The 17,333-nt window shown below is 41.0% G+C and overlaps 2 protein-coding genes across 3 annotated transcripts in view; one reads left to right on the top strand and one right to left on the bottom strand.

The window, feature by feature from the left end:
- The window catches only part of sphkap (SPHK1 interactor, AKAP domain containing), a 27,584-nt gene extending 17,938 nt beyond the window's left edge, over positions 1–9,646 (top strand). Inside the window, exons 7-12 of one of the 2 annotated variants that reach the window (XM_068584218.1) lie at positions 8–3,404; positions 4,901–5,062; positions 5,964–6,047; positions 6,742–6,791; positions 7,701–7,885; positions 8,560–9,646. In XM_068584218.1, the coding sequence (XP_068440319.1) occupies positions 8–3,404; positions 4,901–5,062; positions 5,964–6,047; positions 6,742–6,791; positions 7,701–7,885; positions 8,560–8,712 (4,031 nt within the window). In that variant the 3' untranslated portion in view covers positions 8,713–9,646. The remainder of the gene's footprint in view (positions 1–7; positions 3,405–4,900; positions 5,063–5,963; positions 6,048–6,741; positions 6,792–7,700; positions 7,886–8,559) is intronic. The other variant, XM_068584219.1, reaches the window with a different exon arrangement.
- On the bottom strand, positions 9,579–17,333 carry daw1 (dynein assembly factor with WDR repeat domains 1). Its single transcript, XM_068584220.1, has 13 exons — positions 17,219–17,333; positions 16,903–16,975; positions 15,774–15,918; positions 14,973–15,031; positions 14,751–14,873; positions 14,561–14,660; positions 14,336–14,443; positions 13,863–13,969; positions 13,640–13,742; positions 13,069–13,183; positions 12,747–12,823; positions 10,505–10,667; positions 9,579–10,288 (listed from the first exon to the last, which is right to left on the bottom strand). The coding sequence occupies exons 1-13, from the start codon at positions 17,256–17,258 to the stop codon at positions 10,254–10,256; spliced, it is 1,248 nt and encodes a 415-aa protein (XP_068440321.1). The 5' UTR covers positions 17,259–17,333; the 3' UTR covers positions 9,579–10,253.

Raw genomic sequence — 17,333 nt, 5'->3', positions numbered from 1 at the left:
CTCACAGAAGCAGAGAGTGGTGACCTGGCAGAATGCTTGGTGGAGGTTGCGCAGAAACATGGTGTCAGACTTGCATGTCAAAGGGGACAGCTGGCCCATTATCAGAACAGGGAGGATGCAGAGGTAAAAAAAGAAGGTTATCAGCGAGCAAGCCTCCATACTAAGGAATCCGCTGGCCACTACGCCACCAATCTGGCCGAATCAGTACTGCAAGACGCCTTCATTCGCCTCTCTCAAGATGAAACCTCCTTTGTTTCCGAGGCTGCTGTCAGCGTGTCCCTCTCTAGTCGCACCTCCAATGCTACTCGTCCTTCAAAGACCAAAGAACGTTCCCAGCAGCGCACTTGCTCTTTTGAACTCCCCAAGATTGTGATAGTTCAAAGCCCAGACAGTTCTGACGGAGCAGCAGAATGGCCAGAGACCCAGGTGTCTCATATACCCGACCAGGATATTACTGCCAATGCCCAAGAGATGCCAGAGAATGGAACACAGGCTCAAGTCCCGTACCGCAGTGGAGGACACGCATCAAAACATGTAGAGGTGGCTTTGGCCTGCGCTGCTAGTGTCATTGGCACCATTACCAACCCACAGCTGACAAAACAGATTGCCATGGAATCGGCCTCAGAGGGAGACGTGGAGGAAGAGCTGCCGAAGCAAGAGGAGAGAGGGGACTACTCCTTCTCCTCAGCCATGTGTGGCATGGCTCAGGTAGCCGGTGCTGTAGCAGCTGTGGAACTCACGGAAGAGTCGGAGGAGTGCGGTGATTCTGACGTTGATTCCGCTGAAGTCTACACAGCATCCTGTGGTCTGATGTCGGCTGCCAAAACCTCTGCGGCCATCACACTGCACTGCAGTGTGGCAGAGGGTACCAGCGTCGAAGCGTTTCGTGCCAACATTGCTGAGGTCCTACACAGGGAAGCCGCTGAGGTTCTGACTCAGCCGCAAGGCTACAGGAGTATAGCCCACCTGCTCGAGGCCACACATAACAAGATAGTCGATGGCATTAATTGTCCAAAACAACCGTACATGGATGAAAGAGAAGTGGATGACTTAATAAATGAGGTGGCAGACAGCCTATTCACACACGCTTTGGAGAAAGCGAAAAAGAAAAAAGAACTGGAGGGTAATGGAAAAGATGCACCCGGCCTTCAGGTTTTTCTGCAGGACAGTGTTAACAACTTGCTGTTTGATATTCTTTGTCAGACACAGAAGAAAATCGGTCATATCTCAAGATTTGACCAAGGGTCCTACGAGACACAAGAGGGTAATACTAGGGAGCCTTCTACCACCAGAGACAGCAAGGAGAACTTAAGTCAATTACAGTATTTAGTTGGCCATGGCCAGTCCACTAATAGTGGGAACCAGTGCAGTGTCTTACACTGCACAGATAAGCTTTCCATGATTTCTGGGCTGAGGGAGAAGTGTGGGCTTGAGGAAAGTGATCTAATTGCATCTTTCTCCATTGCACAAAGCAAAGAGAAACAACCGCAGTTGTTGTGCAGACAAAGTCAGTCTAAATCCACCTATTTGCCTGCCAAAGACTTCTCTGAACTCCAGCAGATCCAGCAGGGCAGTGGTGCTATCAGAGAACCTTTGAGTGAAATCCAAGTTTATAGCACAGACAGGAGGGGACGAGTAGTGACAGGCAGTGAGAGCAGACGGGCCTCCCTCACACCTCAGTCTTCCCTCACACCTCAGTCCTCCATCAACTCTTGCAGTTCTTTGCTTTCTTGGAGAATGGATTCAGAGTCCAGGACACCAATTACTTGCTATGCGGATGATTTGGCTGCTACAGTCGTGTCTATGGCCACAGAACTGGCCGCCATCTGCCTCGAAAACAACACTGGGAAACAACCTTGGTTCTGTGCGCTCAAAGGGTCGTCTCCTGAAGGGCCAGAAGCCTACTTGATCCCTGCTTGCCGCACAGTGCTCAGGAGGAAAGAAGCTCAGAACAGCAATACTGCCTCCAAGAAACATCGAGCGCCTCGCCTCAGTGAGATCAAGAGGAAAACGGAGGAGCAACCAGAGTTGATGGAGCGGCTTGTGAACCGCGTGGTGGATGAATCGGTGAACTTAGATGAACCACAGGACCCATTTGCCCTCTTTGCCTCTGAAGTCACTGCCAGGATCATGAACTGCCCTGAGCTTAACGTGGTGGATACCTCTAAAACAGGCCAGCCACGCAGCAGGTTGCAGTGTGAGAGGTGGAGCCGTGGGAAGGCCTCTAGTTATGAGAGCATTCCAGAAGAAGATGCGGACCCCACAGGCACACCCAACACATTGGGCCTTGGCAGTCGGTTAGGTCAGAACTTGAGCCGCGGTAGCTCGATCTCTAAGCAGTCCAGCTGTGAGAGCATCACAGATGAGTTTTCACGGTTCATGGTGAACCAGATGGAGTCTGAGGGCAGGGGCTTCGACCTTCTGCTGGACTACTATGCAGGAAAAAATGCCAGCAGCATTTTGACTGCAGCTGTTCAACAGGCTGCATCAAAGAAAAATGGTCACCTTAATCTTAGGACCTCGTCCTGCCTGTCCAAACAGTCGAGCACAGAAAGCATCACAGAGGAGTTCTACAGGTTTATGCTTCGGGACATGGACAAGGAAAACAGAGAGTATGGCATCGCCAAGACCAAGGAATGGAGCAACAGCCTGTTCCCCCCTTCTCCTCGAACACCCTTCTGTATACGACAGTCCTCTGTCCCAGACCGGCGCTCTTCAGACTCCAGACTGACTGTCAACTCACCCATAAAAGCGAACTCTTTTGATGGATTTGCCCGCAATGTGCATGGAGAAACCCTGAATGTCTTCCCCACCAACTCAGTGTCCGCTACAGGACTGTGTAAATCAGATTCCTGCCTCTATCAAAGGGGTAAAACTGACCAGATTACTGATATGCTGATTCATGAGACCTGGTCGAGCTCCATTGAGTCCTTGATGAGAAAGAACAAGATCATTGCTGATCCAGAGGACAGTATTGAGCTTGAGGCTGCGGGAGACTACCAGCCCCATGTGCAGCAGTTTGCCAATCGCCTGGCAGCTGACATTGTAGATATTGGCAAGTCTGCCTTGGGGGGCCAGCAAGATGTAGCTGGGGGTACACCTGGGTGTCTCTCACAGCCACATATGCCAGTTGGTGAAAGGAGGAGGGGGTTCAAACAATCTCATCTCTCTTGTGGTCGAAGTAAGTCCAGTCAGGAGCAAACTGGTATTGGAGCAGGGCCTGGGACTAGTGACAGCAACGCGCCCCGTATGAGGGGCCCCAGAGATGTGCCATTGATCCACATCGAGGGAGATCAGAGGGATGAAGAGCCTCTTTCAAACCCTGAAAGGACAGTAGGAGGACCTCAGGAAACACCACCAGAAGTGTCGGCTACCAAGCTTTCAGAGAGAGCTACGGGCAACAGGTAGTGCACTGCTCACTAAGTCAGATCTCTACCTTTTTTATATAGCCCAGCACCAGATGTACCACACTATAGATGTGAAAACTAGAGAACAATAGGTCTGATAAGAGTAAGAATGAGGAATGAAGAACCACACGTAATTTTAAGGTAAACATGAGGTTTACCTTAAGTTGACCTAATCAAATGAAATACAGAGCCTGCAAGTGGTCAAGCTATTTTTAGAGTTTGATCAAAGAGTGGCAGGTACACGTGAAAAGTGATCTATTTTAGTAGTGTGTGAGGTTTGACAAACCTTTGGCTGTGACTCACACTGCCTGGGTCATGAACTGTGTGTGCAGAAAGCTTTTAGTAGCGTCATCTTTTATCCACTGTGGGGCTGTCGGACTCACCTTGATCGGTACAAGCTGCACTCGCACTCGGCTGACCCATTAACCACAAAGCACTCAATAGCTATTTAGATTACATTGACAACACTAAAATAGCAAGGAATGTTGGTGTCGCATCAGATCAAATGTTGCTTGAGAGACGTTGTTTGCCGGCAGGTTCGCAGAAAAATTGTGTTTGTATGAAGTCAGTTGAATTGTAATAAGGTTATGTAGCCTTTATGATTCATATTAGACATGATCAGTCTTACATTTTTTATTCAAACAAGTAAAATTCAAAATGTCTGATTGGCCTTTCAGAAAAGGCAGGAGAGTGTAGCCACCAGAAGACATTTTTGTGGATATTCTGAAGGTAATAAAGACTGGAGCATTTCATAATGCATCTGTCTGGGATCAAATGAACCCTGCTGAAATTGTATTAGTGGAAAGAGAAGCTAATGTGCAAAATTGGTAGAGGAAAGTAGAAATGTAATATCCATATCAGGGTGATTCATTTGTGATCTGTTGGTCTCTTACTTAGTGTTTTAAAAACATTCAGATCCTCAAAATAAGACTTATTCAATAGGGAATCAGAGGTAAACCGCTGAAAGGCTCCAGGGTCTCAGGAGAGTCATAAGACAGCCTCCTTTTCACTTAACAATACATGTAATCCAGGAACAAGTAGAGTAAATCTGTTTGTCTCTTGTGTATAAATGGAACTCAATCACTCGCCTAGTCAATCACACTGGCTTCACTGGAATCGTCAAGGATGGCATCCCCCACTCATTTAATTATGACTTAATTTAATCAGTTGCCTGAGAAACTGAAAAACCTTTGGGAGTGCAGTTTGCTGATGCCTTTTATATTGAAATTGATTAGCTTAATTTATATGTGATGCATAGTTATTTTATAGTCCCAAAGGCTTGTCGGCTGTATGAAGTTTCTGGACTGTTCTGTATCTGATTTCTAGAGCCGAACATTTTCCCTATACTGCACTCCTCAGAATGCATTTTCAGCAAACTCAATGTTTACATGAACAGAGGTAAAAACAGCTAAAGTAACCAAACAACTGCAGCAGACATTGTGCAAAACTATTCGATGGTCATTCCCACCATCTTGCGGTTTGCTCTCCCCCAGCAGTGAGAGGGAGAGGCCAACTGTGGCGGGGGCCGCAGTAGTGAAGAGCGACAAGCGTTCTATGAGCGCTAGCAGTGAAGAGAGCATGGGCAGCTGGTCCCATATAACCCCCGAGGATGACCCCCACGAGGAGACCAGTAGTTTTATCCAGCTGAGCGAGGGGTCAGTAACCGTTGCTCCTTGATACCGCTCCAAACGCTGCTGCTCCCACCCTCACCCCACTCTCATTGGCCCATTGCTACTGCCACTTGTGCTCTCCTGTGCCAATGCCAATTTACTCCCCGCTGCTGCAATCTCCACACCTGCCGAGGCAGAATATGGCAGAGAGCTGACTCCACGAAGCCCTCTCCATAGCTCGCATACAGGACCAGATTTTTGCCTGCACCCCCATGCACAACTATACATGCAGTAGTAGTGAAGTGGTTACCTCTCACATCAAAACCTTCCAGCTCAGAACATTTTCTACACCATTCTCTACTTCATCAAATTATCATTTGTTTGATTCTAAACACACCAACCTTTTCAACGTTGAGTTGAAATGAGCTGAACGGGCCTGCTTTCTATTACAAGAATAAATAAATATGTTGGGATTATGGACCAACAGATTTTCCAAATTTTTAATTAAGTTGAAGAAAGGGTGTGGTCATTATTTCAGTTCTGCGTTTTGTTAGCCGCAGTAGCCGCAGTAGTTGCCTGCACCACACTCGCCGCTTCCTGCAACCTTTCCATCTACCTGCTTACTTTTACCTCACCTCATTTCCCGATCCATGTTGTGACAAAGGGCTCGGCTGCCTGTCCACCCTGACCGCCTAGACTCCCTCCAGAGCTCCTCATCTTCATTATCAGATAGGCTTGCCGCTGGACGAAACAAATCGCCAGCTCTCCCACCCCCCGAGGTTCCAATTCCGCTGCCGCTGCAATTTACATGTTAATCACCGGCTAATTAACGACATGTCCTGCATCGCTGCGCCTGGTTATTGTTCCTTCACACGTCAGTGGTCACGTTGGACATCTTGCGATAACGTGTGTATGACGTCGTCTGTTGTTTTTTATTGGTTAACAGGAACGGGACCAGCAGCGCTTCTAGCCTAGGCCAGGCAGACCTGGACGCGTTTTCCGATGTGCCCACTCAGATCACAGTGATCAGGTAACTGTCGCCGACGCAGGCCGCTGCTGACATATTTCTCATTAATGTGTCTCTCTCTGTGATACCTATAATGATATTTTTTTCTAATATGACAAAGTCTGAGATAGTTCTCACTTAGAGCACAGTAATCAGGTGTCATGTGACTGTGACCCTGAACACTCATGCACCTGACAGATTCTAGCTAATTGCATATTGTGTCATTTAGCACAGAAAATAATATTCCGTTGATTAGACACAAGAGCCTCTCCAGTCTACTGCATTTCTTCAAACTGTTTAAAACACAATTATTAACACAACACAGATTAACAATTTCTAATATATACTTACATTAAAGCAATAGCGTTAGATATTTTGGGAAACATATTGCTTTTTTTCCTGCAAGTTAGGTGCAACAGTCTGACACATAACTCATAATTTTCACAATTTTGTTTTTGTACGAACTAAACAAACAAAGTATAACTTTAATTGGTGAGTTTTAAATATGCTGAGAGGCAGATCTTTTTTTTTGGACAAAGACAGTTTAGTTGACTTATGCTAAGCAAAGCTAACCAGCCAATTTGTATTTACTGGACACACATGAGGTTGGGATTGATTTCTCATCTAACGCTTATCAAGAAAGAGAATAAGTTCCTAAAATGTTAAACTATTTGTGAAAGTGTTATTGTAACTTTAAGCATTCTTTTCCCCCTCGCAGTGAGCCAACAGAGAAAGGACATCATGCAGGAACAAAGGAAAATGTCTTTGGTAAGTGTAGTGATGGCTTCTCATGTCATCGCAATGTAATCTACTTCTTATTTAGTCCGCTCCTCGAGCTGTAACAACTCTCTGCTAACCAAGAGCTGTTGAGGGACTCCCTGCACTGGGATTGTGATTAATCCCACAGATGAATGTGCTTGAATAGAGGCAATTCTCCTCTCTGAATTAAAGATGGTCATCACAAATTGAGAAGGGGCCCATGGTTTCAGAAGTGTCTCAACACAAAATCCATCTCTGTTTAATGACTTACACTCCAAAGCAAAGCTGACCTTTTCTTTTTAATTTAGTGAAATACATATTTTATGCAAAGGTTTGCCACGTTACCTTTTGATGTTCAGGCAAGTACTAATAAGAATGAAACGTCTGTGCGTTAGTGCAGTGCTTTGATGGCGTCAACAACATATTTAACAATGAAGGTGTTATTGTACAAGTTAATTAAGATAAACACCTTGTTTTTGAGGGAGCCTAACATACAATACAATCAAAAATGAATAACAAGAAACAAAACAGGTTCAATAAAGAAATAGAAAAGCCAAAAAAAAAACGTTACACGACAAATAAGACAAACATTCAAACATCAGAAAGAAGAGTACATTTGGGAAAACAACCACTTTGTGGAAATAGAAAGGTTATGAACAAATGTTTTCCAGCAAAACTATACAAGAGAAAAGTGTATTGTAAATAATGCCATCGCTTGAAGCATGTACAGAGCCTTTTTTTTTAAAAAGTGAAATGATGTTAAAGATTCCCTTCTACTAAGATATCAAGGTTAATTTATTCTCATAAACATTCTGACATTATAACACTGCACAAATTATTGCCGTATTGTCCCTTCATGCTTGAAAAGAAAACCGCAGAACTAAAACAGTGCATTCCTGTCACCTTTTGGTTTGTCAGAGAGCGGTTCAGAGAGGACGGCAGGCGGCAGCAGCAGCCTCAGGGTGCTGCTGGTGGTGAACTGCGACCTTGAGCCCCAGTGTGTGGACCCGGAGCTGAGAGTGGCCCTGCAGTGGATTGCTGCTTCTGAACTGGGCCTTCCTGCTCTCTACTTCAGGAAGTCCAAAGAGAAGAGGGCTGCAAAGGTATCATCAATGAGTCCTTTTTAAATTACGTTTTGTTTGATTAGGTTTTCTTGATTATCCTGAGGGTGTGAGCCCACATCCGTGATGCACACGCACAATTAACAATGTCATTCTACACAATGACATTTTTTAATTACATTTGTATTGTATACCATGACATTTTAAAACTACATTTGTATTGCATACCATGCTATTTTTGTTAATTATTTTGGGAATGCTACATTGACTTTTTCAGGATTTTCATGTAGGATGTTTTTGGACATACTAATATAACAGTTTGTATGGCGTACTATGCTATATTTGTTTTTAGTTATTTATGACTTTTTATGACATTTTTGTAGCGTAATATACTTTTTGTATTACTTTTCTGGCATACTATATATGACCTGCTTGTGATTTCTTTATGGCATACTTTTACATTTTTAATTACATTCTATACTGTGACTTTATGACTTATCACAGACGGACTGATTAGTTCTGCTGTCTTACAGTCAGAGTATAGTCAATTCAAGTTATAGTGAGTTGCTGACACAGTCTGAAAGTGGTGCAAAAGCGTATCAAAATATAAAACCTGTATTATATATTTAAATTGTATTTTTTTTTTTAACATTTCTACCTTTTGTGCATTTCAACAATAGTCAACAAAATGTTGACTTACATGCGTCTCCTCTCAGTTCCAGAGGGTGGTTCAAATGATGTCTCAGAAGGCGTTGCGGATTGCAGACCTGTTCACCGCTGTGGTCCAGTTCTGTGAGCTACATGAGAAAGAGGAAGAGGAGGGCCGGTCTCTGTCCAGCCTGTTTGATTGGTTGTTGGAGACCCTGTAGCTTCCACTTACTGCAAATAAAGAGACACTTTTTTCGCTCACACTTCTAACATCTCACTTGTTCTGAACTGTTTGCCAGATCCCGTCTCATCATACAAAGTGTCTCCTACTGAAAGCTAAAAGCACAACACGATCAGCATACTTGAGAAATGTATACACCTCGATCTGTCCATGGAAGTTGTTTCATATCTTTTGGCAGCCATGAATGGACCTTCTCCCTTTAATGAAAGCATGTTTCTGTTTCCAGAATCACTTCCCTAATGAGACACGCGGAGAGTTTTTACAGATTCTGACAACCAAATCATGCTTATATTTATTCCAAATGAACACACATGAAGCAAAGTACCAATAGAAAATAAGAAAATATAGTTCATGTCATAATCAGCTCTCTAGTGAGACACAAACAGAGCAAACTGGAGGTATAGTTTGTTTTAACTGTTACATTCTCCACACAACTCAACATGCTCATACCTTTTATATCAACAGAAGCCCAGAAAAAAATAGTTTACCTTCTGATCGCCACTTAAAAGTGCATATTTGCTTAAAATAAGCATAATGACATTATCTTTGTTGTGTTTGTTGGCCAACATACCACCTCTGTTGTGACCTTGAAATTTAGTTCTAAGTAAGTATGTTATCTTATTCATGTTACTTGGGAACTGATTATTTTGGATAGCTGTACTGTATATACTGTAGATTTGGAACTTCTGCACCTTGGAGTAGTGGACTGCTCTCGTTAGCTTTTACTATGTCAGGGAGACAGAGTGAGGTTTGTAATGTTGAATTTGTACGTGAATTAGGTCTGTTTATTTCTCTACTGAGTGGTTCTCTAGTGTTGGAGGGAAAAAAGCACACAATTCAGCTGTAAACTGTCACGGTAGAATTGAATGTATTTATCTTTTGACATCAATAAATTTCTGTGATGTGAAATACAAGCAGCCTTGATCCATTTGTGACATCCAACAGAAAGGGAACTGAACATGTTTAGTAGCACGTTTATGCACATTTATCCACATCGGTATTACATCGTATTGGTTGTAAACCAGCAGCTATGTGAACTTGAAGCTACTGAAAAAACATTTGGCATTTATTTTCCAGTCTGTAGGCGTGTTTTGTTTTTTTTCGAGCCAGACTCCTGCTGCTTCTAGTCTTTGTTAGGCTAAACTAATTGCCTCCTAGCTTTGTCCATGAAAAAATTCCAAAATGTCGGAACTATCCCAAAAAAGTAAATTTAAACTAAACTAGTCCATGCCAATTCATGTGCAAAGTTTCCACTCTGTTAACTGTAAAGTCAGGTAACAAGTGAAGCTTCAAACTGTTTGATTAACAGGAGGAACGTCAGAGAGACAAATTATATAATCAAGTGATGATGATTTGCAATGCCACTTTAACCTGACTCAGATAACAAGAACCAGACGTATACCTCAAAGTGAATGCAGATGATAAAGTCAATATTTTACAATTATAAATATACACATTCATACACTAAGTCTTGTATCCATGTATATGCCCATCTGATCCTCCCGAGGGTCGAGTGAAGAGTCAGTACCAGATCTGGCACGTGTTATCCTTGCTGCCTGTAGGAGAGCACAAACAAGAACAGGTGGCTGCGCAGAAGGACACAGCTGCAAGCTTTTCATCTAAAATGGCTATTTAAGCATTTCTGACGGCTGGCCAGAAGCACTGTATCTGCTGCCCAAGGCCAAATTTTACCAGTGCATGGTCATTAGGTGTGTGTGTGTGTGTGTGTGTGTGCGTCAGAGGTAGCGTGAGTGTATTGTGAAAGTGTATACCTGTAATAATAGTGTCACCCCCATAGTTGAAGACGCAGGAGAAGATCTCGTCGGTGTGCCCCTCCAGGACTTGTAGGCAGACTCCAGACTGAACGTCCCACAGACGAGCCGTCTTGTCTGAACCGGCCGTCAGGATCCTGGTGCCTTGTGGGCTAAAACAGATCTACCAAGAGAGGCAAAAGAGGACATTGTATTCAGAGGTGTGTGCTGCACGAGCGTAGAATCATAAGCTAAAAGAGAGAGTGCTGAATAAGAGATTATGCAAGAAGTGGTTGAAATGAGCAAAAGTGAGGGGCAATGAGTGAGTTTAGATTACTTCCTACATCAGCAACATTATTCCACAGAGGTGATTCAACTTAAAAGACACCAGTGGCACTACTTAGTTTTTACAGTAGAGGTTTATGAGAATCATAGCTAAAGCTAATTGTGTTGGAGCCTTTATCGTTACCTGAACGGTTTTCTATCCCCATAGTGAGGTACAGGAAAAGGAAGAGCTCATTTAATAAAGCTGGCACTAGATGGCCATAAGATTAAAGTATGATTTTTATTAATACTCTAGACTGAGCACCAGGGAGTGACCCTGATCCGGAAATGGAAAATGACTACAAAGAAGAAAAAGTCAGTTTAGAATGTTGAAAAAGTCTTAAGTCAAAGACTCTAATATGTTGAGAAAGCTGCAGCAAACTGAGCAAAATAAAAATACTTTTACAAGTGGATCGAGTCTCCAAAGTCTCTTTTTTTCTCCTCTTCATACGAGTTTGGTATTATTATTACTATGACAGGTAAAATAACAATACAATGTCAAGAATTGTCTTTATGTTGGTTCTATAATTTAATAAATACAACAAACTATATTTTTTGTACATAAACTATATAACCAAACTATATGCATAAGACTATATATTAAACTTCATAAGCTGTGATATCAAACTGCTTTTGCAGATCCAGACAAATTATATTTGGTGGAAAATAGGGCAAAATGGCCCTTTCAATAAGAAAGGTTGTCGACTACTGTATTAAACATTTGTGTTAAAGTGTCATAGATAGCCCATTATTTTGTGTACTATGGCTAAAAACATGTTTTGTGAAATCACAATGACCTCAACATTTGACAACCAAAATTAAAGCAGCTCATCCTGATAGACAACATTCAAGTCGGTTTTTTCCTGTTAAAAAGAGATTAGTGTCTTAATCCTCTGAAATGTGCCTCCTCCATCCTGCCTGATGTTTCAGTAAACAGAGGTAGTTTCTAAGCCCCTTGTACATAGAAACCCTCTGGACCAGAACCTGCAGGACATACACGTGTGAAAAGCAAGGGAAGGCAAGGACAATGGTACATGGGTAAAATCACAAGAGTATAAGGTCGATGCAGGGTATAAAAAAGAAATATGAATAGTTAATGCCAGATTATGTGTTCGTTGGACTCAGCTAATGCCAGGCAACGTCATAACAACAGCACAGGTTATTTTTGAGGATATGTGATCACAAACGATGGCATAAGTGCAATATTTGGTGCCGAGTTTAGAGGCTCATAATAGAAAGTCAGACAATGCTAACTTATGGTCAGAAATGACAATTGGTTCTTGTAATTTCTCATGGAGAGCTACCTAGAAACCATCTAGTTTGAAAACTAGAAATGTAATTCGTCGGATCAGCAGAAGCATTACTACAGTCCAATGTCCTACTTGCAGAGTTGTACCATGTGACCACAGTAAGCAAGAAACAGCCTGAAGCCGGAACTCCTGTCCCTCTACTTCAGCATCACGTTGTATTCAATGTTAACAAGGCAAGGAGAGGGAGGCCATGTCCTACTTACGGCCCAGGCCAGCAGAGATGTAGCTCCCCACTGAGAGTAAATGTATTAAAAAAAATGAAAGCTCATTCACAAACCTGTGCTTATGTCCCATGGCCTGACATAAAAATACTTACTCCCAAAAAGTGAGATAATGGTAATAATAGGTTCAATTCAATTTCCTGTGTCCTGTTTGTTAATGTCAAAGGTTGACAGAAAGTAAAAGTGTATCCACCTCTTCCCTAGACAAAAACACAATTATGATGAAACTATATATAACGAGCCTTGGTTTTAACTCACTTCTGTGCCACTCTGTTACCATACAGCTAGCTCCATAGCTTTAGAGAGAAACACATGAACTAATACATATAGATAGTTACAGAGTGTAGCAAACAGACTCATTGATACATCTTTGTTAAATGAGAAGTTAGAGAAATAGCAAATACGTACCTTGGAAATCTCTCCATCATGGCCCTCAAGGGTCACAAGACATTCATGTGTGTTTGCACTGAACACTCTCGCTGTACCTGACAGAGACAAGGATGGGCTGGGTTATTTGTGTATGTGTACTTTCTCTTGCTAAAATGTTGCCTTTGTTCATTTTGGTTTCAGGAAACCAGCATATACGCAACAAATAAGTAAAATGGAGCATGCATGGCAGTCGAGAACAATGGAATTCAATGTAAACCTCACGTGTGTGTGTGTGTGTGTGTGTGTGTGTGTGTGTGTGTGTGTGTGTGTGTGTGTTTAGTCAGTGGGTTGTTTGTCTCACCATCAGCAGAAGCAGTAGCAATAAGCTGACCACTTAGATCAAAACACACATCCAGCACCTCTTCTTTATGTCCAACCAGGGTGGCTACACACGTCCCACTGACGGCCTCCCACAACTGCAAATACATACATATAACACAAAACTCTTACTGAAATAATTATATAGAAGTGAAAAAACACATATGGGGTCTCATAAAATAACTCGCGAACAGCTGGAATCTGTATTAAGTGGCTTTACTTTAACCATCTCCCCTAGAGGAATATAGTGAGGTGGATAATTCACCAGAGCATGACTCATCTTGGTATAATTAACATGTTCAGATTACATTTTATCTTTTGAATGATGGAAACCTTAAAGACTGGAGGTGGGGAGAGCAGAGAGTGGGAAGGGTTAAAATTAATGTAAAGAGCCATCTCATATCTCTTGTTTGCAATAGTTTAAAATGTCAATGAATGTAATGAATTAATAACAAACAACAAATAATTGCAGTCGAAAAGAGACTTTTTCGCAAAATATTTGTATTTGGAAGACTTAAATAAAACACTCAATCTTTTGGCTGACGATCGTTTACCTTGCAGGTTTTGTCCATGGAGCCGGTGACGATGAGGGAGCAATCCCAGTTGAACTGAACATTGCTGATTTCCCCCATGTGACCAACCAAAGTGTGGACACGTCTGAGAAAAATAGAAAAAGCGTCAGTTGCGCACTCATGTGTGCAGAATCTATTAGTGTTATGCATTTCCTGTACAGTATAAATAATGACACACATTGCGATGACAATGATCACATCTGACCTTCCTGAAGCAACATCCCATATAGCAACGGTGTGGTCGAAGGAGCCAGTGACGAGCTGATTTCCCACTGTGTTAAAGCACAGAGAAAGGACCTCCGCTGTGTGATCCTGGATGAAATGGAGAAAAAGAAAGTTACAATTATTTCAAGTCACTCTTTTTCTCCCCCTCTGTGGATAAATATGCACATCAAATACACAATATCATTTATCAAAAAATAATATGGACTCAAGCCTTAAAGGTAGAGTCTTAAATTCTTGAAATAAATAAATAACAATGAGCATGCCTTTAAAATCCATTGCGGGATTGACTGCTCAGTATTATGGATTCTTCGTGGTGTTAAAAGAGACCGGCTGCAGACCAACCAACCAACCTACCAGTCACTCCACAGACCCGCATCAAAGAGAGCTCATAAACACTCTCCTCTGAACAAGCGGTGATCAGTGGCCTTATTAACAAAAGAAAGGATTACTCACAGCCAAAGTGGCCACCTCCTCACCAGTCTCCACATCCCACAGTCTGGCAGTAGCATCCATGCTACCTGTGGCTACCAGTGTACTCTGGGGGTTGAATGCCAGGCACACCTACATGATAGAAAACATTCTTTAATAACAGTTGCAATGGCTGGATTCTGCTACAAAGCCAAAAAGGATGGAACATTAATGGAATCTTTTTCAGTTCAAACAGATGGTCATACTTACTATTTCCGCCACGTGTCCGCAAAAGGTATGAAAACATTTGCCCGTCTCGGCACACCACAGTTTACAGGTCTTATCAAAAGAGCCGGTGGCAATCTTGTCTCTAGGTTTTAAGAGATATAAAATAAAACAAATAAATCAATAGAGCAAGGATCTCAGATGCTGTGAGAGATTTGCTGCAACAGCTTATTACCCATAGGGATTGTTGAATGCAATTGCATAAACCACGTTCCGGTGACCCTCTAGCGTGTGCAGATCCGTGCCTGAGGCGGTGTCCCAAACTCTACACGTCCTGTCATAGCTCCCAGTTATAAACCTGCAATTAGAGAAAGAAAGAAGAATGCAAAAATCCAGAAGACATATCTTTACCTATATTTTAAAGTGAGAAAATGTTGTGTGCTGCAGATGAACCTACCTTGACCCTGATTTGTCAAAGGCCACGTTTGTCAGCGGCAGTATGTGTGCCTTAAGCCTCTACAACAAAAAAAGATCAGATAAAGATTAGATAAAACCTCCAAATCAATATGGTTATTTAAGTTATTCATCTTTAGGATTAACCATGTAACACCCATATTTAATTACTTTGATTTAACCTCTCCCTGCTGGCCCACCAGCACTGGAAGGATTTTCTCTATTTGTGCAGAATTGCAGTCACCAGTTTTAGACACAAGCACAAAGTATCCATATCTTCTAACCTACAAGCATATAACAAACCCTAATCTTTTACCAATTATGTCTTGTGTATTCACTAAGACACCCATGAACCACCAGCTGTTTTTATTATGTTATTACACTGTCAGCATGCTCACTTGGCTTCTAATTCTAAAACTGAATAACCTAACCACTGCTGCTCTCTAGTGTTATTTAGGAGCACTAGTTCATTTTACTACTCCCACTTTCTACGGATGTAAATAACAGTCATGAAGAGCAACGATCAGCGAAATAATATACTGCCGTAATAAGCTGTTGCCAAAAATGGCAGAAAAAAGCAAAATCCACTAATGTCCATATTAGTCCCTCAATCATACGCAAAATGTACGTGCCACGAATGTTTATGCCGATACAAAGACAAAGGGCTTCCTACATAAGCTGTTCTGGGACCCAGCATACCAATACACTGTAACAGGAAAATGTATGAATAGCTTCCCCAATCTGAGCTATTTTATTAAATCTAGATATAATTATGATTTATTCATAATTGAGTCCAGTGTCTGACCTTAAAGAAGCAGAACCTGTGGTGGTCCTGCTCGCCCTGTTTCTGCTGAAGTCGCAAGATCAGCTGTTTGACCTGAACAGCCCGGGACTCTGTGATCAGAGGCTCCGATTGCCTGATTTCTGCCAGCAACTCATCTGGGTTCGATCTGTGTGGTCGGAAAACACACACACACACACACACACACACACACACACACACACACATATATATATATGTATATATATATATATATATATATATATATATGTATATATATATATATATATATATATATATATATATATATATACATATATATATATATATATATATATGTATATATATATATATATATATATATATATATATATATATATATATACATATATATATATATATATGTATATATATATATATATATATATATATATACACATATATATATATGTGTATATATACATATATATATATACATATATATATATATATGTATATATATATATATATATATATATATATATATACACATATATATATATGTGTATATATACATATATATATATACACATATGTATATATACATATATATACACATATGTATATATACATATATATACACATATGTATATATACACATATATACACATATGTATATATACACACATATATATATATATATACATATATATATATGTATATATATATATATATATATATATATATGTATATATATATATATATATATGTATATATATATATATATATATGTATATATATATATATATATATGTATATATATATATATATATATGTATATATATATATATATATATATATATATATATATATATATATATATATATATATATAGTTACAAAAAAAATGTAAAACAGTGTAACGTAAGCCTATATGCAACATGGTAAGGCTAGATAGTGCAATGGTTGTTAGGTGTTTTAAGTGTCCTTTTTTGTCTCCCATTCAGAACAGTGGACATGTATGTTGGTTGGGTAGTTTGATGGCGAAACCCCATCATTGACCTCGAATGTTGAGGTCACAGATAGTTAGGGCTGGTTGGAAGCACAAACATAATCAGTTCACCACAATGCAGGTAACCGAAGTAGTTAACCATGACTAGACACAACTCACGCACTCTGGAGTCAAATCCAAGAGGTCAATTGATTTTGTCCTTAAATATCCTCCTTTCTCATATTCCAAGATTATACCTGAGAGAAGAACAAAATGAATGAAAGCAGGAAAGGCCACTACTCGTGCCGGCTGAATTTAGCCGACCAAGTCGCGCGAGGCTTAACGCCACTCGGCTAACCAACAGTATAGTTTTACAGCTAACGAGCCAACTAGTGTTAGCACAGTTATGCTAAGTTGAAAACATTCCTCGACAGCAGTGGCGACTTCCCTTTAAGAGTACGGACATTATAATTGGGACACATTTAAACTATTCGTCTTACCCGGTGGATAGTATCTGAGAAGGAACCGCTTGAGTTTCATTTTACGATGTTTTCAAGTCTCTCTGACATCGGCTATCAACAAACCGTTTCTATGACGACGGACTCGAGACGCATG

Source organism: Clinocottus analis, unplaced genomic scaffold (assembly GCF_023055335.1).
Source record: "Clinocottus analis isolate CAN_PGR_092001 unplaced genomic scaffold, fCliAna1.0.p SCAF_2, whole genome shotgun sequence".
Taxonomy (NCBI): Eukaryota; Metazoa; Chordata; class Actinopteri; order Perciformes; family Cottidae; genus Clinocottus; species Clinocottus analis.
This window is presented reverse-complemented; position numbering and strand designations above follow the sequence as displayed.

What these genes read in the sequence shown, in the direction of transcription:
- daw1 (XM_068584220.1), bottom strand. Translation starts at nt 17,258, where the DNA reads ATGAAACTCAAGCGGTTCCTTCTCAGATACTATCCACCGG. An exon ending in TCTCAGATACTATCCACCGG is followed by an intron (nt 16,976 to 17,218) that starts GTAAGACGAATA and finishes TTCTTCTCTCAG; the next exon opens with GTATAATCTTGGAATATGAG. An exon ending in TGCTACTGCTTCTGCTGATG is followed by an intron (nt 12,824 to 13,068) that starts GTGAGACAAACA and finishes TGTCTCTGTCAG; the next exon opens with GTACAGCGAGAGTGTTCAGT.